Raw genomic sequence first — 24597 nt, forward strand, 5'->3', positions numbered from 1 at the left:
ACCAGGAAAATTTTAGGAAAGAGAAATTTACATAAATGAAGTACGTTTCTTGAATTTATGCCACGATATAAAAATTATCCCTATTTTCCGCCAAAACAGTATTTTTGCAAACATTCCCATTTGAATGGAAATTTGCTGATGTATCTGAAAAATGGCAAAGTTGAAGGTACTTAATCAGATATTTGGTATTCTTTATACTTTTTTAAGTGCTGAATAATACATTACTTGTTAACAAATTTCCTTATTATAATCAATTCCTGATAATCGCTATATGCAGGTTATCATGGATTGAGTTGAACTGTGTCTTTCCTATCGACGTTCCTAGCTAAAGGATCTGTGCTAATTCAAACCTTTATATTCATTTGACTAATTCTCTTCTATTAATTATTGAATCATATTCATTTATACTAATGACTCTTAATTTATTTAGTCAGTTGTGGATTGTAAAACTAACCCCATGTTTATAACGTCGACAAATGATTTCAATCTTGAATACTACAAAATAAACAAACAATTATATACGACATGTAGGGCATGTAATTATCCCAGACAGACACTTGTGAATATTAAAAATCTTCAAAGTTTCCTCAACTCCATCGCTTTAAAGGCAAGCGTTACCTTTCTTCTTGTCGGCTGATATCCTGATATGCACATTTGTATATTCGTCTTCGTTGCACAAACCTGCAGTGTCCCTTTGTTTGTTAGTGCATTGTGTATTGTGTATTTGGTGTCAAGAACCACATGTAAATTTCTCTAGAGGAGATAATAAAGTTTTCTGAATCTGAATCTTAATACTGCATAGGTTTCGTATGCACTTTGATAAAGTCGTTAACCTGCATGATGTTCTCAACAATTTTCAAATCGTTATTTCTTAATTTATGAAGCAGGGCATTAAGAATTTGTGCAAGGAAAACGGCGGCAAAGTTTGGGGATAAGAGATGAAGACACAAAACTGTGTAACATTCCCTTCTATACCAACCAAAGGTTAAATGTGCCTTGATGACGTGTGGCTTAAAAGTCTGTTCTTCGCTAGCCTTTTATTACATATAAAGCAAAGTACATACCAACACTGGCATTGAAGACAGTTGTCGCGAAGGCAATGTGATAAAGATGACATTGTAAATAAGATAGTGTCGTATCACTATTGTGCTCCGTTTCTCGGAGAATCTCACGCATAAATTAATGATAAATCGATTGACGATGTGACGTGTTCTTTGTGTTATTTCTTCATTCAGGCACCCAGCATCATCTTGTGTGTCAATACGGGTGTCCTTTGACGCAGTTCAAATAGCATCCTGTCGATACGACCAACGAACATGTTATATTCGGTTGCAACCTGTAAATCATTTGTAATTCTCCCTTTTGTTCATAGAAACTGAAAGTCCAATCATAGCGTGTTCACCAGATATCAACTCATCGACACCACTTGATGTACCTGTAATTCCAGTAACATGGCCATTACCAGATGCTACTGATAATTCAGGAATCGCGCAAATGCATAGAAGCCACGAACCTGGAAGTTACTTTTCAATTGGCGCTACAGTCGTTTCCTACAATGCTACGGACTATTTTGGCAATGCTGCTTCATGTTCATTTACTGTTACAGTGAAAGGTAGGATAACAAATTGTGCTACGGCCAAGATTAGTACCTCGTGCAATGGCATTTCTGAATACCGTTTGCAATTTACAGTATCACGTAAAATGGCACTCTTTGCGTTTAATAACAATAATTTTTTGAATTACTGCAACCTATACATTCTTAATTTAACTAGTTTTTTTGAACTATTTGTATCATACAGTTTGGTTGCATCGTTAAGACGGGGTTCCGTAAGAGCTGCTTCTGGAACTATCATTCTTTATTTTTTGAAATTGTAAACCTAAGTTGTTGTGATACTATCGTTTACATTATATGTCTGTCTAATATATTGGAGATCTTGGGTAAGCAATTTCTAAAACTAGGAAGTGCACGATTAATCTCGGTTACTGTTGTTACAGTGGAGATTAGTTTATATGCAATGATGTAAATGAAGTAGCGTTCTATAAGACTCACACAAATGTGCATTCTACGAGATTCTGCAGTGCCAGTGGTACCCTATTTTCAACTTTAGGGACGAAGTTGTGTTTGTGTGCAATACAGTAGGAACAGTGAAATTAGTGTTAATCAAAGGCTTTCGGCTACGACATACGGGTTTTTTATGTTGGCCTATGTATTGTTAGACTGAAAGATCCGTCACTCGAGCGAAGGATCTTTCAGTGTAATGTACTGTATCCCTACCCTAAACTCTAACGACTCCTTTGGCCAACGGTGGTTAATGTTAAGGTAAAACGCACCTCGGGGACAGACATTCGGACTCTCAAACTTTTACAATTCTCTTCTGATATACCACATGTGGGGGTTCATTTTAAAGCTCTCGGTTAAAGAAAACTTTTCACCGGCTTAGTTTTTCGAAATTCGAAAATTTTTAGTTTTCTTCCATACAGCTAACACAGGGATGGCGGCCATTTTGAATGTCTAATATCGGTAAATCTTGGGTAATTTGTTTCTCTAGTACCAAAATGTGTACGGTGGCCCCCTATTTTTATTCTTGATTTTGAAAGAGAATGATTGAAAGATTCCTTGAGGAAAGTTAGAGCAAAAGTTTAAGTCTTTAACTTTCGAGGTGCATACTACCTTAAATGCTGTCCATGTCTACTTATCCTTATTCTTGTTAGATCTGTACAGGATATGTACATTTCAGTTATCACGTAAAGGTCGGCAGTTGTCGGAACTCTGCTCAAACGTTGCCAGGGACCCCTTCGACCGATGTCAATACTGTATCTAGAGTACGTTAGCGATTGATGAAAGTTAAAACTTGTTTGTTAACAATTACTATCGTAAAATTTAAATGTTGAAGCTATGTTGACTTGATGCATTTAGATATCATGCATGAAATATATTTTCTGCAAACAAGAAAGCCGGATATGTGCAGTTTCGACGACTGCCTCCCTTTAAGGACCACGATTTGTGTCTGATTCTATTGTGCTCGGAAGAAAAGTGCCATAGCCTGGTAATAGTTGAGAATGTATATCTGAGCTGAACGGAATTTATTTGTATCACTCTGTCTTCCGTCCGATACGAAAACATCTTATCATATCAAACTTTATCTTATCAAGCTATCGTTATTAAAATAAAAGATTCCTTTCTGCTTCTGATAACCACCATGAAGTTAATAGTGCCATCAACATGAATCAGATTTTGTTCTATTTAATTGCGGCTGTGAACCAATGAAGCGATCGTCGGGCCTATTATTGCCACTGACCGACTGAATGCAAACCTATCAATAATGGAAGTAAGTATTCCTTAAATTAAAGCTGTAAATGCCAAGGATTTCCTGAATGCTTACAAGTCGTTGATTAATAAAGTCATATTTAAGTGTGCAGTTTTGTGACCGTGGCGTGATGTATGGAATTCATAATTCCGTTCTCGTAGTTTGTTATCACAGTCTTTGTTCATTTGTGTGTGGCAGTCGGTGTTCTCGCCAATTCTTTCAATGATCGTCTCGAATTCACCTAAATTGGTATTGATTACAAAGTCACTATGTGTCAACCGCACAGTTAATTTCATTTGCCATGATTCTTACGGGTACGACTGAATAGATAACACCTTCTATATACCACGTGTCTAAAATCAAAAGGCGAATTTAGCATCCATTTATGACATACATATGTATATAAAGGCTTGTTAAACACAGTCACGAAAACCTCAACAGTTTTGTTTCTGCCTCTCACACAGATTGCTTACAGTTTCGATGAATTGTCAAGGGCTTTATCTGGTCTCGATGATTTAAATTTATCGCAGGAAGAAAGCCAAATATTGGCCATAGGTAAGTAAAATGAAAGATTTATTGCCCAGCTGCGGAAATTTTCTATAAGCGTAAAACTGTTCAATGCCTTTTCCATCACTGTGATGGCCACTTTGATAAGTATTGACAACTTTACGTACACTGTGAATAAATTGAGGACTCAACGCTGCAATGAGAAATAGCGAGTGTGTTTCAAAGCTTTCAGCTCTTATCTGTTTTCATTACAGACGTACTGTTGGCAATGGATGCGGTTCTTACATCATTACGATATTCAGTCCTACAATTTGATGATAGCAAAGATAACAGATATTTATTGACAGAATCCACGATGAAAACAGCAGACCACCTCTCAAAGTTTGTTCTTCGCAACGCTGAGCCTGGTACTGGACCGATAGTATTAGACACGCCATCGATAGAATTAAACTTGCAGAGTGACTATGTACACAATCTCAGCAACTGTTCCATAACAATCGGAGGCGGTAATGGGTTTGTCCTACCATCGTCAGATAAAATCTTCTCCGATCTGCAAGCAGAGAACGAAACATTGCATAGGATAGTAAGTCGAGCTTCATCCGATGTCAAATATGTAATACATATAGTTTGCTAAGCTTATTATCAGTCATAAACTGTGATATTTTTTTTAAATTCTCATTCTTGTGTGATGGTATTTGAATAAAAAATGACTGAAAGAACTGTAATGCCATAGGCGTCTGAAATGGCGTTGCAATTAACAAACACACTTTCTTCGAAGCAATATATCTTTGCAAAGATTACAAGAAAACGTTCGTAAATAATATAATTTCAAAAGGCAGAAAATCTAAAGTTTAGTTTGGAAGGAATAATTTTCTCAAAGGATGAAGGGGTAAATAAATTGATTACAAAACGTCAAGTTTTTTATTAATCATAAAAATGTTTTAAGCAAAAAAGCTGGTACTACTTTATGAAATTTACAATAATTTTAAACCGTTTTAGACTAGAGTTATATAGAGAAAAAACGACAAATTTTGATTCGCGTTATCTATTCTAATTTTTAAAGGGAGGGGGTTGTCGGAATTTTGCCCATAGGTTGCCAGGGACCCCTACGACCGATGTAAACATTGTATCTGTGAGTTATAACATATTTCTTAGCAATGAAAATCGTAAGAGTTAAATGTTGCAGCAATTTTGAAGTGATGCATCTAGATATAACGCATGAAATACATCGTTTGTAAACAAGGAAGCTGGACACGCGGTTCCGACGACCCCCTCCCTTTAAATGTTTTGGGGTTAAAGACTGGCATTAAAAGTGATTAAAATCATAAAATGCAAAATTGAAATGATCTTTTTCAAAATTCAAAATATATATGAGCTTTATTGTCAAACAAAATTCGTTTGTAATGTAGTATTAAAGAACGTAATGAGAAATGTTTCACAAATTTAGACCCTGCCAGTTTATAGTCATGCTAAAAGGTGAATCCAACCAATGGTTAAGTCTCGGGGTAAGAAACTAAGTGAATCTTAGCAACACATTACTTTGAGCTGGATGACCTCTCCGCACGCTTCTCTACCTGTCTTTTATATTGTCTCTCTATCCAAGTTTGTTTGTCTGCCAGTCTCTAGGCTAGATAACAAGAACGGCTCATATGATCTATTTACTTAGTTTGTACCCAATATTCTCATTTATACAGTTATAGTATATTGTCGTACGTTTGCTCCTGTAACAATCTCACTATGGTCTGTCAATAATTTTGTTGGTATACTTTTCGGATATTGATAGCAGATAAAGCCGGTTAAATGAAGTGGGCTTTAAATAAGTATACTTGGGCATATCAGTGATCAAAAGGTTCACTAAGTGAATTCATACAACCAACGCAGAACAGTCAACCGGGGCACTTCTCCCGGTCTCGAAAGGAGTGTATCAGTTCAGTGTGCTCAGTGGCAAACAAGATTTCACAGACGTGCCTGCATGGCCTTCCATCACTGTATCAGCTGTCTGCGGTAGAGTCAACCGTCTGAATTTAGTCACAATGTCTGGTTTGAAATATGCAATAGAGTGCCTTCATCGGACGTTGTTTTGGAGAGATATATTAAACACGACTGAGAAACAGATATTCTAATGTTGTTTAAGGTATGTATATACCTTTTAGACACTTTCAGATTTTTATTTTTTTCTCAATTGAACACGTCCCAAACCCCAATAAAGTATACATTTTCTGAAAGCCCTGATATAGAGCTATCCGACCAAGCACTGTACACGGTCATTATTTGCATAAGAGTCACGTGACAAGCGTTTTACTAAAAACGGGTTTTTCCCGCCTTATGCAAACACGCTGCAAGATTTCCTGTTGGAATTTCTTCATTGACAAGCCTTGACAATATCCTTCAAAACCGTGTCTGGGATTTTTTTATATGCCTTTGTTTTCTTTAAATGCGCTCTTAAAGGTGTTAGATGAAGGTGCTTTTCAAGGAATTTTAATTATCACGCCATATAATTTGAATGGAGCCTCCGGGAAAAAATCGCAGACACGGTTTTGAAGGATATTGTCAAGGCTTGTCAATGATGAAATTTCAACCGGAAATCTTGCAGCGTGTTTGCGTAAGGCGGGAAAAACCTGTTTTTGGAAGGTTCAGCAAAACGCTTGTCACGTGACTCTTATGAAAATAATGACCGTGTACTGTGCTCGGTCGGATAGCTCTATATCAGGGCTTTTAGAAATGTATACTTTATTTGGGTTTGGGACGTGTTTAATCGAGAAAAAAATAAAAATCTGAAAGTGGCTAAAAGGTATTTAGCTACCTTAAGGTATGTATATATGTAAAAATAAATAGTACTTGAAAAGAATCGCGTTTGTCTCCTTTTAGAAAATATCTGTGACCATTGGTCAAACAGCGCCATTTTCTCTTATCTCACACAGGTGAAATGCTTGAAAAAGATACCTACTGGTGTACATGACTTATTATATAATGATGTTATCGCATTGTCCTTTACGAACAGTTCAGGCAATGAACTTGAAGGTGACGATCTATTCATATCTAAAGTGAGATACCTTTCAACTATTAACTGCATGGATGTTTGCTATTTTCATTAGCTTAAATATCTGAGTCACAATGGTAAAATGCCATCGTTGCTATCGTTGTTAGTTTTCTCAAAAGTATTTAGTGGAAACTATAACCATAAAAACGACTGTGAGCCAGACATATTTGTTTGTTTCGATATAAGGCAACAACAAAGCGATAACAGTATTCTTAAACATTTTAGACATGGTTTTTGCAACGATCGATGGTAAGATAAACTTTTGAGGCCCTTCAAATGGTATCGGATTAAAATTGCTCTCTTTGCATTTCCTCAGTTAAGGATACTAAAGAAGACATCCTAATCATATTTGCAAGTGACTCACCTCCCGTTGCCACCCATGTACTTATGGAAGGTTTATATTTGGAAGTGAACGATGTCACATACTTTGGTTCAATCTTTGAGGTAGGTGGGTGGGTGAATTGGTAGGCAGGTAGGAAGGCAGATATATGTGTTTATGTATGTATGTATGTATGTATGTATGTATGTATGTATGTATGTATGTATGTATGTATGTGTGTGTGTGTGTGTGTGTGCGCGTGCGTGCGTGTGTGCATGCATGCATGCATGCATGCATGCATGCATGCATGCATGTATGTATGTATGTATGTATGTATGTATGTATGTATGTATGTATGTATGTATGTATGTATGTATGTATGTATGTATGTATGTATGTATGTATGTATGTATGTATGTATGTATGTATGTATAGGTAGGTAGGTAGGTAGGTAGGTAGGTAGGTAGGTAGGTAGGTAGGTAGGTTGGTAGGTATATTGTGGTAAGTAGGTATGTACGTATGTATGATGTATATGGTCAGGTAGGTAGGTAGGTAGGTAGTTAGGTAGGTAGGTAGGTAGGTAGGTAGGTAGGTACGTATGAATGTATATATGCATGTATGCATGCAGCCATGCAAGCATGCATGTTTGCATACGTGAATGCATTCATGTACATATGTCTGTCTGTATTTACATAATATGTATGAATGTGTGTATGTATATTTATGTGCATGCGCGCTCGGGTGCGTGCATGTATACGTATGTGTGTGTATCTATGTATCCAGGTATCTCTTTATTGTGGTGAAAGGGTCAATATTATTATGAATGAACAATATTGTTGTGAATATTATTTCATCTCATATAGTTTATTTGGTTATAAAGACCTTTCTAGAACAGTTTCAGCGTTACATGTTAGTTGCAAAGTTTTCAGAATTTCATTATTATTATGTCAACGGTACGATTTTGTAATTTTAATATTTTGTTGAAAAGGTGCTAGAAATATGGGTACTGCATAGCAAAGCGAATCAGTCAGTCTTGGCTGACACTAAGACCGCACTTTGATTCTCGCCATTAGCTTGAAGGACTTCCTCTTTTCCTGAGAATGCGCAACTACATGTGAATTTTTTGTCTTCCTGTGCTGAAACTGATGTCACCTTAAGAACGTCATTAAAAAGGTGTACAATTTGCGCACAGTTAAGAATAACATTTAGGGTTTACACCATTTTTTGTAACTTTTTGCGGACTCGGCTTGCAGTTTAAAGCTAAACATCTTATTTATTTAGTTTTACATTAATTAGTTCAAAAGGAAGAACTCTTCTTGTCCCTACATTCTTACCATAACAGTATGCATCCAATAATAGGGCAGGTAGACAAGTAGACAAGTAGCAATAATGGTAGTTCAAAGAAACACATATGTGAAAAAGCGTATGAAAATGCATGAAAATTTCTGTCTTTGTTCCGAGAGTGGTTTTGTCTGTACCACCTTACTTTCGAGTATGGCGCAAACGTAAACATTGTGAATTACGTACATAACTGATCCAAAGCTAACCAAAGTGACTGGCGGTTTTGTTTTCGATGGATGTTGATCAGTTATTGGACAAAAATGTTTCTCAAATTTCGGAAGGACCTTGGATGACCGTTGACCTACTTTCACATAAATCTCATCCCCAACAGGTACGGCTCTAATATTTAGTGGCACGAGTGTCGTTGAGTCTATCATTTTAACGACTATTCCACCTTATATAATGGATATGCATATACTCCTGAGGTTTTTATTTTATTTGCATATGATTATGTATGGGACCTAGGGTTTTTTCAAAAGTTTGGGATAATTTCATTTGATCCTTGTTCTACTTTTTCCATATCAGCAAGTAAATCAGTTACAGCTTTGACATGAAGTGGCATTAGACACGTTGATGGTAACTTTGTTGTAGATTTGTTATTCAGTCAATTGATTATGCAATTTAGCTAGCTTGTAGGGTATCAGTTTGGTTTTTCTTGAATTCGGACAAGTAAAGAACAAACTTAATTCCTAGAAGTGGATGACCTTGGATGACCTTTGACCTAGTTCTATGTGTTCCAACTAGTATAACATGTAAATCCGTAGTGTTTGAACCAACTTCTTTCATCCTTTGCTGAGGACTTGTGCTGACAAGTATCTCGGAAAAAGCATTGTTTTTAAAACCAGGCGATTGCTGCAAATTATCTAAGTCATCAAAAAGATTGGCCTCGATGATAAGGCTTAAATATTCTCGGTTTTACTTGACCTTTCTACTGTGCTTTTTACCCTTTGGTTGAAAATGTTTTTGCAGATTTTTAGTTTAATTACTTTTTGTGATGTGTTGATTTTATTTCAGCGTCCTTGATTACTTTTTGTGGATATTGACGCCTTATAAATATATCATAAATCAATTATGATGATGATGATGATGATGATGATGATGATGATGATGATGATGATTATAAGGTACACTGCACTTACCCTCACATGTTGCAAGTAAATTAAATAGTTGCATTTATGCGATGATCTCATGCCATAAAGCGTTATCCTTTTTCAGGTATTCCAGTTGCTGCATGCAACCATTATCATTTTAACAAACTCACAAACAATATACGGAAATACAACAGCATACATCTTTCGTGAAATTGTCGAATATTCAAGTGGTTACAGTGGATATCAATTTACGGTGGACGTCCAATTTAACGGGGACCAGTCGATCATTTTCATCCCAGAGAGCTACTTTCTGATGACTGGAGAGTACTATCTGACTTTCACCATTCCGAAGAGTAAGTTCCGTGCTGATAGACTACATATTCTACAAATTCGAAACGTACCTACATGCGTCATGATGGTACAAAAGCACTTATACAGGAAATTTTTGTCTGTCTTGAACACGCCTTAATTGTCATTGAAAACGCATTCTATTTATAATGATCTGAGATGATAATCAAATTCGAAAACTAAACTTAAATTTATGCTACATAGCAGAAGTTAATTAATTTATATCTTCCCACTGGACACGTAGCAAGGCTCCGTCAATTAATACCAAAAAAATTCGTTTGGTCATAACAACAAACTAAAACCAAAGAACGCGATAAGATTTCCCTTTATTTTCTCACAAAGTTTAGATTTTTCTACGAAATACGATGTATGAATTATACTATTTGTGGCTCGAACATTAGATAATAATTTTTTATTTATAGAACAGATCGTGAAGTTTTCAATGCGCGTGAAACAAACAATGTGTACGTATCTGGACAGGAGAACAAGTTCCTGGGACGCACATGGTTGTAAGGTACGTAAAAGTTATATGCAGACTTCGACCAATTTTACGATATTCAATGTTATATTATTATACACAGTTTGCTTTACAAGTAAATCACGCAATAATTCAAATCAAGTACCTAACTTTTTATTTCATAAAGTTCGATAGAAAATAATTGAATAAGTTAACGTTGTCCTCATCTATCACTCTCTTTAAATATCCCAAGGGTAAGTTTTTTATTGCTTTATGGTTGTAAAGGCGTAAACTAAACTGAATCTCCTTTTATCACCGTTAATGAAAGATGTTAAAATTATGTATTTTGTATGTTAGTATTTACATTATTTCTCTTCTTCGAGCCTAGGTGTCGTCATCGAACATAACTTCTACTGTATGTTTGTGCAATCATTTGACCACGTTCACTGCCATCATAACTTAGAGAATAAAGATAAGGTGAGCGAGCGAGCAAGAGAGAGAGAGAGAGAGAGAGAGAGAGAGAGAGAGAGAGAGAGAGAGAGAGAGAGAGAGAGAGAGGAGAGAGGAGAGAGAGAGAGAGAGAGAGAGAGAGAGAGAGAGAGAGAGTGTGTGTTCAAAGTACAGAAGGGGAGAGAATAGTAAAAAGAAACTTTACACTGATCCATAGCCATTGAAGAACGGAAGATTCACCACTGACGTGAGACAGAGATTGAAGTGAAATGATCAAGAATTCATTTTATGCACTAGCAAATGGCCTAGTGAAAAGGAGCACATTCGAGTTCAACCAAATATTCTCTATTAATAATGACTCATTATCACCAGATATGCATTCTGAAACGATATTCATGAATACACTGTGCATAAATGACAACTAAAATAAATGTGGCGCTTATAGTTATGCCCAATATGAAGTTGACTCCCATCACGTAAGCATATGATTAGTGCTTCAATTACTTTCTTTAAGAAGTAGACAATCTGCATATGTTATCTAAACCCCTTCCCCGGCTCTCTAACATGGACTTCAAAGGCAGGGGTGTTCATTTAAGTTTGTTTTGAGGAAATCGTGTCCAATAATTTGGCATTATATAAACTTTTGAAAATGCCATCTCCTATGAAGGATAAATGATGATATGGTTGTGTGCTCTTTCATGTTCCATGTGTTTACAGAAAATCTAAAGGGAAATTACAAGTGATTAACCAGTCGCTACCTAATCTTCTTCAAAACCTGAAGGACGGGTTTTGTCCCCTGACCTGCTCCGTCAGGACGTCTTCAATGGACAAGTCATATTGAGTTGACCAATGGATTTGATCCGAAGCGGAATATCATTCAATAATATATTTTAACTTTAGGAGAAAAATGCTACTTTAAACTTTTGCATGCATTCTCCATGTACTTGAGGTAGCAATTTCTCAACTTGAGGTATCACTTCATTCAGAATAACGTTTGACACAGAAAGTTTAAGTCATAATATCAAACTCGATTTTTGCGATTTAGCTGACTGCTCTTACAATCATGACACGAGACTACTCAGAGTATCTAGAATCAATGTGTTGTAATTGTTTTCATATTTGTTTGAGTAAATACTAGAGTATAAACTAGCCTGAATGTGTACCCTTGATTGAGGCTAACTGTAAAACTACGCTGGAGAACCTATTTAACGCCAGACAACGACATGGTTGCGGTGAAATCCTGGCGCAAAGCTAATGCCGTCCTTTTACCAAGAAATGGCGCATTCGGCCAACTGATAAACAAAATCGGAATTTTCAATAAGCAAATTGAAATTAGGTTATATTTAGAGTTTCAAATGTTAATGTAATTTACAAAATACGCTCTTGGACCTATTTCCAAATGGGCAATCATTGGTTGTTTTCAAGTATGCTATATACAAAGTAGACACTTTCAGATTTTTTCGTGTTTTTTTTTCACTTGAATGACTCGTAAACCCCAATACAATATATATTTTCTGAAAGCCCTGATATAGGGAAATCCATGGATGTAAATCCGACCGAGCACAGTACAAAGCCATTATTAACATAAATGTCACGTGAAAAGCGTTTTCTTTAACCTTGATCAGTGGCAGATAAACTCTACAAGTGCAATTAAAGCCTTGTGTTGGCACCAGATTGTCTCATCAGAAAATTTATCCACCAGACTACAATTTCAATGGAAAACAAAAGGCTATCACACCTCCATAATCCTTTTACAGACTAGAACAAAGGCGATCCCAGGGATCTCGAGCATTGCCCACAAGTAGTAGATATAAGTTCCTTTCTGTGACAAATAAGAATATTTACTCCCATTTTATCCATTTTTAGCTAAAAGGAGGGGATTTTCCCCCTCTGTAGCTAAAATGGATTGCACAAACATGAGCAGCGATGAGTCATAGCCAGCGCATTGCGCAAGTCCCGTTCAGAACGTGGATGACCTATATATGACTCAGTGGGGAATTCCCCATTACAACAGCGTTCTATTATCAGGATGAAAGGGAGACCATTTGTTCGATAGATTCTGACTGTGATGTAATTATAAAATTATGCTCTTCCGTTCCGACAGGGGAACGTCTTCTGGATGTAAGTATATAGATGTGAATTTTATCCCTTACGCATCTTCTGGCTGTGTTGTAAGTATATAGATGTGAATTTTCACTTACGTTAGTATTTATCCCTACGGAGTCGCATTAACACTTATGTTAGTATTTTCCCCTATTGAGTCTGTTGCGCAATACCGTTCCGATAGGGCTTTTGCAATACCGTTCCGGTAGGGCTTTTGCAATACCTTCGAATGTTGCTTAGCAGCCCGTGATGTCATGACAAAGGTCTGAAATTCTACAGTTTTCATGAAAAATTTCTACGGAATTTTTCTCTGAACTCGGGAGTTAACTTTCTCACGAGATAGATAAAATTTTAGAAATTTCCTCTGACCTTAAAATGTGCCGGAGGTCCACAAGTTCAAACAAAATGAGCCGTTTCAGATAAATGGTACTGATATCTAAAGTGTTCACACTTTTATCTTTACGTACAAATGTAGTTCCAGAGTCATTCTCTACTCTATTCCCGCCAACAAAACACTCGATATTTATATCATTATGGTCTTTATCGATATTTATAATAACATCACAAGTTGTTCTGTTGTCTGTTTTCATGGCGTAATATCCAACCAAATCATCAAACTCGTCTCCTGTAGCTAACTTTATGCATCTAATGAGGACTGTACCATGCTGAAGTATTTTCATATTGTCTGACATCTGTTTATTGGGTGACTGTAAAGTTAATACAGCTGACTCATCCCCGTCACTCTTCAGACCAAGTTTCCGCAAAGTTGTGTTTCAAAATAATCTTACTGGGGTGCCGCTAGCTGTATATAAACAATAATTTTCACCTGAATTAGTCCAACTTCGTAGTGTACTAGACTTCATAATTACAGTATTAGGACTAATCTTGAGATGAAATGGTAAACCGAGTAGTGTAATGTATGGATTATTGGGAGTAAGCAAATGGCGAAAATCTCGCATCTTATTTTTGTTAACATTACTGTCAAAATAAAACACATTTGGAGTCCCCGGAGGTTCACTCACCCCACCTGCAATTTCACTATCCGATATTTCTACCATGCTACGCTGCACATTATACGGTCTTAACTTCTGACTAGACCCATCCCATTTCAAAGCAAAGGGAGTAGGATCATTTGCAGCCTTTGTAGCGTCTATACTTTCATCTACATCTTTCAGTTCGGAAAAGTTTACAGCGTGCTCTGAGGCAGCGGATAAAACAAAATATTTCTCCCTGTCTTTATATTGAAGGACGTAATGTTTATTATGGTTACCTGAGATCTTAGTATTATTGTTAACTTTAACATCACGAAGATTTTCAAGACCAAAATTTAGTCCATAATTTACACCTAGACCAAAGACAGGACCAGCTGACATTATTGTAGTATATACAGTGAAAAATTAAGTAATACCTTGTAATAATATACAACACGGAGATGATCATTTGGATTGAAAGCAAAATGGGTGAACCCGTTACTGTTAATTTTAACCCTTGCATTGACATATCACAGTTTACTAAAATAAGACTGCTAGAGTGTGGACTATATCATTCGTGGCATAACATAACATCAATGAATAATGTAATAAAATATCAAGAAGGCAACGACCAAAAAAAAATAAGACGACAAAATCAATACGTCCGGGTAACTACAATATTGATACCCTCAATAAAGCGATTCGGATGCAGCCGAAAATCAATTTCGAAAAAAGTCTACCCACAAGCCGCGTTCTTCTAACTCTGGCTAAAAATGTTAAAGTTTATTTTAATGCCACAGGTAGCTTCGCCAACCTCGTCGGCTTTTAAGATAGGCCAGAGGACAACCCTGTGACAAAAAGTACTATGAGTCCAAAACGAGCGGATTTCACGACCGTCACTAAATATATAGTTCATTCAGATGCCGTCGATGTGACTGGAAATTATGTTTCAAGCGGCTCCGGTGAATACATACAGGGGAAAACCTCAGACTGTTTACAAATACTTCCCATCCGGGATACAAAAGAAATAGATGAAAAGGTCACCTATGACTTTAAAAACAGCTCATTTTCCATGCCATTGAGAAAGGGTTCAGATTACATGAGTTCAATGCGTATTTGGATGACAGATCAGGACGGAAATATATTTTAAATATTTTAAATTTCGGTTTAAAAGAGGAATTCACAATGACGATTTCGCTACATGTATTGATATAGTTCAAGAAATCAACTGTGGTTTTAAAGCAGTAAGCCTATTGTCAGCCAGAGAAAATCCTGCTATTGTACCTCGTAATATCCGAAAAGGTAGTAAGATAGAATTCTTGGCATTTAAACCATGCTTATTTAAGCGTAATCTTTCTTTCCCTATAGAGAGGTTATTTTGTGTCATGCCTTATAAACCAGAAATTCAAGACGTGGAAGAACTAGTCGACTTAGAAAGATTAGGTGAGATATATAAACAAATAAAAATATTATAGTGGATTTTGATAATTTAGAATAAATAGTTTTCTTTTTAGAATTTTCCTAGGTCAGTATATAGGACAGTTACAATGGATCCAGTCGTGAATGAATATAAGATAAGCCAATTGACCGATATACTTAAACTCGATTTAAATAGGGGGCTAGACACTCAAAAGTACTAATACACCATGACACACATAGATATAACAGATTCTTCAGGTCTCTAGAAAATCCCTTCGGTAAAAAACCGAGGATAGATTTCAAAGATCTTAGAGACGAAATAATAAAGAAATGGGAGGAAATGATGACACAGGACCTTCAGTTTATTCTGAGGAGACTTACGGTCAATTACAACATAAAAAAGCATTGCTTACGAAAAGCATTCAAAGATGCAGTTTTACGAAAAGAATTTCCTGAAGTCAAGCGGGTTGAGGATATCGCCACGATCGATATTGAAGGCATGGTCGAAAATAGAAAGATGTACCGCGTTTTTACAGAAATGGAAGTCAAATTTTCAAATCCAAAAGATCAAAGTGTACAAACTCGCACATACTATGTTATCTATGAAGGTATATACACAAAAGAGGTGGAGGATCGGAATCGGCTGTGAAAGAACAATTGATAGAACGCTACACCAAAATGCTTGATAAAGCTGAAGCTGTTGTGGGTTCTGGTCTCGTTCTCGAGGAGATACTTAATTCTGAAGTAAGACTGGTAGAAGTTCTACTTGGGGCCGGTGGCTTATGCAACAGCCCCCTTTCAAAACGGATTCAACTGCTTAATAAATGGTTAAAAAATAAGAAATATGTGAGCGATCTGGTTCTACCTCCTTCCGTTCCGATAGGGGAACGTAGTGGTCCTGGCGAGAACTGCTTCCAATACGCAGTCGTAGCAAGTATAAAGTTAGGTGATACCGAGTTTCGTGAAAAGAAGGCTGGTCATACCAGAAAGCACTGGAATACGTACACTCCATTTGTGGTCTATTACTGCTGGGATGGTATTCCATTTCCTACGCCCGCTGATCTGACCGTATTCAAGTGCTTCGAGCAGCAAAATCCGGGGGTGAAACTCCAAGTGATTCAGATCTACGAAAATGATCCTGACCCGTCCGGCATAACTGTGTTATATAGTGGTCGTTACGATAGGGGGCCAGGAGCACAGATAGCAAATATCTTACTGATAGTTGTTGAAGACGGCTCACGCGATCCTTCAGAATACGGCCACTTCGTACCAATTACTAAATTAAATCGCCTTCTTAATTCTAACAGTAATCGTAAGAATAAGCACAGGCAGAAGTGTATTTGTATGGTTTGTAAGCGAGGTTTTGCGTCAACAGAAGAGTTGGAAGTACATCAGGTGTATTTTGGGACAGGCACGGCTCAGCCAGTTTTTCCTAAGGAAGTATGCCAATTCAAAGGACATAAGAAGAAAATTCCTTGTCCCTACGTTATCTATGCAGATACTGAAGCAATTATTGAGAAGGACACCGGCCTGCACATTCCAATTTATATTTCTTACGTTATGATTGAGCGATGGCCGGGCAACCTGCCGAAAGTTTTTAGTAAAAGAACAATCACAGGTACAGATTGTGTTACAGAATTTCTAAAGTGTATGAAGAGAAGTGCTGAGTATTATTCGAAATCATAATATTGGCAAGTTGCAAAGATGAAAGGGACGGATTGCCAGACTTGTGTTGCATGTGAGAACCCCGCCACACACTGAATAGTAAAGGATGAGCTTTGCTATAATTTTTATTGTGAAAAGTGCCGCCCGTCAAAAACCATTCCTATATACTTTAACAACCTCAAGGGATACGATGGTTCTTTTATTTTGAAAAAGTTACATGAAATAGATGAGGGTACCGGACCAGAGCCAAATATCATAGCTAAGACGGGTAATGGTGGAATTATGTGTCTTATGAAAAATTTTATCTCCCCACCGTGTTCCCCTATTGGAACGGAAGGGGCGTGGAAGGATCGTTGCTTTTCTATAAAGTTTATGGACAGTGCGCAGTTGATGTCTGGGTCGCTTGCGAAGTTGGCAAAGACTGTGCCAGAGGATAGATGGACGGCAGTACCACTTTCGCATCCAGAGATTCAGCGGGCGAAAGGTTTCTTCCCGTACGAATATTTACATTCTCCCGAGCGATTGGAAGAGGAGCTCCCACCGAGAAAAAAATTTCACAGTGAACTGACGGAAGAGGATATCGAGGAGCACGAATATAAACACGCATGAAAGGTGTGGCGTGAAGTTGGCTGCCAGACCATAAAAGATTATATGGAATTCTATTGTGATACCGACGTTCTCCTTCTTGCGAATATATTCGAAAATTTCCGTGACACATGTTTAGAAGCATATAAGTTAGACCCAGCCCACTATATGTCGGCGCCCGGCTTGACATGGGATGCTATGTTACTTTATACAGGTAATAGATTTAAACTTATTCAGGATGAAGAGCAGATGACTTTCATTCAGAGGGGAATTCGAGGTGGTATCAGTCAGTGTAATATTTATTATTTACAAACAAATCATCCAGCTTATGCGACAGAAGAGCCTGGCGGAGCTGGCGGGAATTACGATCCGGAGAAACCGTTAACCAAAATAAAATATCTCGATGCTAACAATCTTTACAGAAGGGCAATGAGTCAACCAATGCCAGTGGGCGGACTTCATTGGATGTCGAGGGAAGAGTGGTTTGCTCGAACGGCTGACTTGCCTGACGGTGGAGCGTATAGCTTCCCACCCTGTTTTCTAGAAGTAGACTTAGAATACCCTACCGAATAACATGAAAAACATTCTGATCTACCTCTAGCTCCGCATCACTATGAATTTCCGAGGCAGGGTAGTCGACTGATCACGAGTCTTATGGACAGAGAGAGATACGTCTTACATTATAAGTTGCTTGAATTCTATCTTCGGATGGGAATGCGACTGAACAAGATTCATCGGGCGCTTGCCTTTGAAGAGGCTCCGTGTCTCAAACAATATATTGACTTTAACCCCTTGACTACCTATGGCTCCGGATATATCCGGCGCCATATTGAATTACCATATACCTTGAGTGCCGGATATATCCGGCACAGTTAAATAGGCGTATTAGCTTCGTTTTTGTCACTAAAAATCCCGTAATTTCGGCGTCGGCATGCAGCGCGACTAAGATTGATGTATTCCGATCTGGCCTGAATGTGATTGCGCCCCCGTACGTCCGAGTATGGCCAAAATCCGGAAGCAAATATCGTGACCCATGACCTCGACCCTGAAAGGTCAGGCTGATCACAGAAGCGTCGCGCTGATTGTTTACAGTTTTCAGAAGTACGGACGATCGCGAAGATGTTTATGGTTTTTTTTAATGAAATGAAATGTTTATTTATTGAAAACAAATGATTTATATGTAAATATGTTCTATTAACAGCAATATTCGTGAATGAAACTAGAGAAAATACAATTTTTTACTATAAGCCAGTGAAATTTTATAGCAGCCATATTATCAATATGACTGGTCACATGACTGGTCATGTGTTTGGTCATGTGATATGTTGTTCCCTAAAATGTATTTTTAAATACTGTGAATTATTTTTTAATAAATCATATCCATTTTAGATGCATGTTTCTGCAAGGAACATAAAGCAGGTGTTTACAAATATAAAATGTGTTGATTTTCAAATACAGAATCATATCAGATGCTGATGTTTGTGGTTCATTTACTCTGCCTTTTGTGAGAAAAATCTTAAATAGGTACATCTATAAATAAAGTAAAGGGTAGTTATTATTACATATATGTAAAGACAACGTCACGGAAATTGCAACTGTATTCAAATTTGGGTCATTTTATGGATTCAAAACACGTCCTGATGCTTCAAATATTCATATTCTTTGCCAACTCTGGTCACATGATGTGTCATGTGATCAGTCACGTGACCTGGAAATACAAAACTTATGTATGAAAAAGTGGGAAATTTCATGCTGATTCAGAAAATATATGGTTTATTGGTAATTACTTAATTTTTACTCTAAGCAGTGTTCATGCAATGACCACACCCAAGATTTTATCAATATTTACATAAGGGGCCTGGTATATAGGAATACATTGGCCTTGGTAGTCAAGGGGTTAACACTAAAATGAGGACAAAGGGAAAGACAGATTTCGAAAAGAATTTCTATAAACTGATGAATAATGCAATGTTCGGCAAGACAATAGAAGACGTTCGAAAGTACAGAGACTTTAAATTTGTGACGGTCCACAGTAGTACCGATAGTGGTTGTAAAAAGATTCAGAAGTATAATCCAAAGATGAAACATATAACTCTCATAACTAGTGAAGAGGATGGCGATTCCTGCGACAGTGCCCTACTGGAACTGAAAAGGGATAAATATGAATATAAAAAGCCACTTTTCATTGGCACGGCACTGCTTGAACTTTCTAAGCTGCTTATGTATGAGTCGCCTTACAATTACTTTTGAAAGCGGTTCCCTGGAATACGATTAGCCTACATAGATACTGATAGTTTTATTTATAGTGTGCCTCTTTCTTCTTCAGACACAACTTTCAATGATATAGTCCGAGAAGATGTGGAACAGAATGGTGAGAAGTCTATATATGATACTAGTGGTATGAAAGACGTGATGGGAGTTCCAAAGATTAATAAAAAGGTGATAGGTAAATTTAAAGATGAGATGAATGGTGAACCTATTCTTGATTTTGTCGGCATACGCTCGAAAGTGTATGCTTTTCGGACTCCAACTTCGGAGACGAAAAAAATAAAGGGATAAAAGATGTTTGTGTTAGAAAACATTTGAACTTTGAAGACTATAAGGATCTGTTTGAAACTGGCATGTTCCGAAGGAAGGAGACCGAGCGGGCACAATTTATACAGCTTGTACGGAAAAAACCTGGTGAAATCCGTAGTGAAAAGCGTAGTAAAATCATGATGGCTCCAAATGATATTAAACGTGTACAGTTAAACAATCCAGACACGGGCTAATTGTTTGCAGAAACATGGCCGATAGGGAGGGGTTAAAGGCAGGGGGAGCCTATAAATACCTCTATCTCCCTGGGCATTCATAATCCAATATGAGTGGCGTATGGTAACAGCATCAACGAATGCTCCCGAAAATCTTGAGCTTTCAACAACCATGGTGTAAATTAAAGCGCTGTTCCAACATATTACGTTTTTTGAATACTTGTTGCATCACCTTGTTGGTGAAATTCTCTCATTTTTTCCATTTTAAGATGATTTTTGATGCCAAAACTGCTTCGATATTTTGTTCAAAGCGTCCATAGAACAATAGATGAAAGCATTCAAACAGCTGCCAATCACGAGGGGACGCGAAAAGGTGCAAACGATCAAACATTTGTTGTGTACATCTGATCGATTACGATGTCAACAATAAATAAACGATTCTTACCACTGAGCAAAATGCTTGATCAATGGTTACTTAACACGAATCTCAGATGAGTTCAAAAACAAACGGACTGCTTCATGCGGACTGCCTCTCCCTGTTTGTTTGTTGATCTGTGTAGCTGTAGGCCTATGAATGGGTGATGTGTATGTTGACCTGCAGTACGATATTTTACGATAGATCTCTTTTGGAAGTATGTTGTGGCCTAGCACTGCGTACGATGCAGTGTGTTCCCGGCGTTATACGGCCTCCCACCTCGGCTCTGCTGACTGCCATGGACAAAACCGGCAACATGCGGATCCAATTTGGAGGGAGCACGAAAAACTACTTTTCTGACTGTTTTTGGCCGAAATCAACTCGAGTCCGATCCAAATCCAATTGCCTAACCAAATCACTCAACCGCTAACAGAGTGCGAAAAGAATGCTCTCGTGACGTCTAAAACCGTTGTTTGCTGGTGATGCATGGTCAATGGCCGAGGCAATGGACACCAAGTGGATACGTTCATGCCACGATTATGCAGGTGCCCATGAGCTGCATTATTTCCTGTCAGGTCGGGATGATGAAACTTAATCGCGATTGACTCATCTCTGTCGGATTTGACCAAAAAAAGACACTTGAAATAGATTATAGCATCAAATGTCACATTCAGACTGAAACATGATGAAAGGTCTGAAGATCACCGTGATGTCATTCTTCACTACACGTTCTTCTGAGCTTGGTTTTTACTAAATTGCTCTAATATTATCTGACGTTTTCTTGATCAATTTTTCTTTCCCAACCAGGGCACAACATTACCTTTTTTACTTTCATAGTAACCTAGGATTCATTTAATTCGCAGATCACACGTAATAGACTCTTATGTTCTTCCTTGATTGTCTGTGACTGAGTTTGCTTTCCCGATTCGCACTCATATGTCATGAACCTTACGCCATTCTCAGAAATACTTTTCGAACAAACTCAAGAAATTCGACAACTACATACGAATAGTCGGCAAAATTTACAGAGACTAGCAATAATAATTATGGTCATTTTACCATCTTTAGCTAAGCGGATTCGCTTGGCAGAAGCAGTATATAACAATCTGAGTTCCCAGTTTTACCCTACCGTGTGAGTATAGTATTCGAACGAGTGAGATCATAATCTTACGATGATCCGAGTGGCCTGGAGATTTTTTATGATATACAATAAATTGACCCTATCAAAATTACTCTGTTTTACATTGCTTGGATATTGATATTTTATTCTATACTTTTTTACTTTTGATTTTTTATTCTCCATTGGCGGCAGCACATGTACGGTTACAATCGTCATGTGATGACCGTAGTGCGATTGTAAAGTTGTCGGGAACAGTTGTTGTTCAGAAGAAAAATCATTTTGTATTTAGAGGCTGCAGTTTGGGATTGTTCATGATAAACAACCAATTATACATTTCCTACATCTTTGGAACGGGGATTAAGGTAATCTTTCATGTGATGAAAATTTTTTGAACGTGTTTGCAATGTGTTCCCACGATAAGTGTGAACTGATATTTTGTCAGTAAAAATCGTCAGAAATGGTCCAGTAACCATGGTAAAATAGACACAGATGAAAAAAATCATTGCGAGGAAGATAGGAAGAAATTCACATAGCAATATTTGCTGTCGTATTTCTCAGCAGGAATAACCAATTTTTACACGTTGTGTATAAGAAGAGCAAGCAGGTGTTCGGCGGTCAATTGCTTCTATCATAATAACCTTGATCGCAGCTATTTGGCGAGAAGACAGCGGGTACTTATAATCTTGCAAAATTATTGACATTATGTCTTTGTATTGACAATTTTCGATCGGAAGCAGTTCCAATTAACAGCCGCGGTATATTAGGAATCGTATTTATCACTGGACACCGAACTACCTGCTATCAACATTACGTTATGTACCATCGGCAGTAACACATTGGTACCGTCCTGAAATTTCAAAGCTAGAATGTTTTTACCCTGACATATAATACAGTGACCTTGCACACTAATGATCATTCCAATGTTTCTGTTGGGGTTTGTTGGCTTTTTAATTTTCTCCGTGGCCCAAGTAAGATTTTTTTCAATACGTTACACAGTTTGATTTTTTTTTAAATTTAGTATATTGCCGGTTTTTTGGGTAAAGTTGTCTGGAATGAAAGTTTGAGTTGACGCTGACAGAGCAGACGTTGAGCCTGGTACAGTTGACTGAGATCCGGTCGGTTTTGGGTCGTTTAGTCCGGAAACCTGCAGAGTTCTGTATGATCGTCGTTCGGAATTTAGGTGAATTATATGGTCAAAGTAATTCAGTAACAATATACGCCAGATTCCTTGTGTTGTTTTTGTCACCGTCATACGCGTATATGGACGGTTTTTGATTAAAAACGGTAAAAATATCCAGTGCTCGTAAATGCATGCACAGTTTATTCAGTGACTGATTACGCAGCAGTCGTCAATTCGACTAGGATTTGCCACCACGTAACAACTGTAAACACCGCGTCAACAGTCCATACGAAAATTTTGTGCTGAATCGAGTAAGATAATAATTGGCTTGCAGTGGGATAGGTCAGTCCATCATCCATCAAAGTTGTTGATCCAAAAAATCTCCACTTTGCATCAACTATATGAGTGGCTGTTATAGTTGTACACGTAGTTCCATGGGCTTTCCTCTGTCCCTTGTAAGGAGCTATGTTCAAAGTGCGTCAAGCTACGAATATCGGTGAAGTATCGGGTACATTGATTTTGTTCAAAGCCACTGCCTGTTTGTTCCCCGTGTTGTTTTTTTGTGTCGCTAACGTTGGCTGGCTCTATATGCGTACAAACATAGCAGTTGGGATTAAGATTTCCTGGATAAATAGATACACTCATAGTTTATTCCGTCTCTGATGCAAAGATACACACTGTTTTACATGTGTCACTCCTAGGCCCTGTGATCGATTTCCATTCCTTTAACTTTCATAGCCATTTAGTCCGTAATGTCGCATGTAACGCTCGAGCGGCGGACTAAATCCTACTTGTTTTTGAATTTCTTGTGCCTGATGAAATATGTTTTCAGTAAGGTCTGAGGTGCGTTCCGAAAGGGTATCTTTATCCTCTTCTTTCTTTATAGATGCACCTTTTTCTTGTATTTGTGTAAGCAGCTGTTTATATTGAACGTAATAATGTTTATATTTCTCTCGCCTCTTTGATACTCCTGTTTTTCCTTGTATTACATCAATAATAACACCTGGTATAGGAGTCAAAGCTAAAAGAAGTGGAACTGTCAGAATGGCTGCTATTACAGCTGAACTTACAAGAATTCCCTTAGTCACATTAAGAGCAATATCAATTCGACCCATCAATTTATAACTGCGGCAATACGCGGCGCTGGTTCTTTCGATATAGTCGGCCAACATTTCAACGCTTTCAACAACTGACAAGTGCATTTTTTTACTGTATATATAAGGGATGATAAAAATAATTGTAGTAATATAGAGAGACAATATGGCAACAGGAGGAGAAGAAATACCACTCCAGGATTTCGATGAATTTAATACTAATTTGGATGATGATGCTACTGCTGAAACATACTTTATAGATGACGATAATGCCCTTGCAGAAGCCGACCCTTTCCAGGTTGGCAGATCACGCGACAGCTCAAGCGATAGCCCGCAGGTGGATCGTACGACTAAACAGAGAGTAGAAATTACAAAGCAAATGGCTGAACAATTCTTAGACGAGAAAAAATTAAAAATCCGAAAGCACGAAGCGAACTAATTTTGAATGCAAAGTTTGAGAATGGAAAGCTGTATTATAAAAACCTCAGGCTGTC

At 37.6% G+C, this 24597-nt stretch overlaps 1 protein-coding gene and 1 long non-coding RNA gene across 2 annotated transcripts; both read left to right on the forward strand.

Annotated features, from left to right (window-relative positions):
- Positions 1-3161: 3161 nt before the first annotated feature.
- On the forward strand, positions 3162-8858 carry LOC139136010 (uncharacterized). Its single transcript, XM_070703829.1, has 6 exons — positions 3162-3329; positions 3773-3863; positions 4070-4398; positions 6737-6836; positions 7172-7299; positions 8847-8858. The coding sequence occupies exons 1-6, from the start codon at positions 3324-3326 to the stop codon at positions 8856-8858; spliced, it is 666 nt and encodes a 221-aa protein (XP_070559930.1). The 5' UTR covers positions 3162-3323.
- A 762-nt stretch (positions 8859-9620) lies between these two features.
- LOC139134371 (uncharacterized) lies at positions 9621-11928 on the forward strand. Its single transcript, XR_011552804.1, has 4 exons — positions 9621-9959; positions 10377-10468; positions 10800-10888; positions 11579-11928. It is a non-coding gene; the product is annotated as an uncharacterized lncRNA (long non-coding RNA).
- Positions 11929-24597: the final 12669 nt, after the last annotated feature.

The sequence above is a fragment of the Ptychodera flava genome, chromosome 6 (genome assembly GCF_041260155.1).
Source record: "Ptychodera flava strain L36383 chromosome 6, AS_Pfla_20210202, whole genome shotgun sequence".
NCBI lineage: Eukaryota > Metazoa > Hemichordata > Enteropneusta > Ptychoderidae > Ptychodera > Ptychodera flava.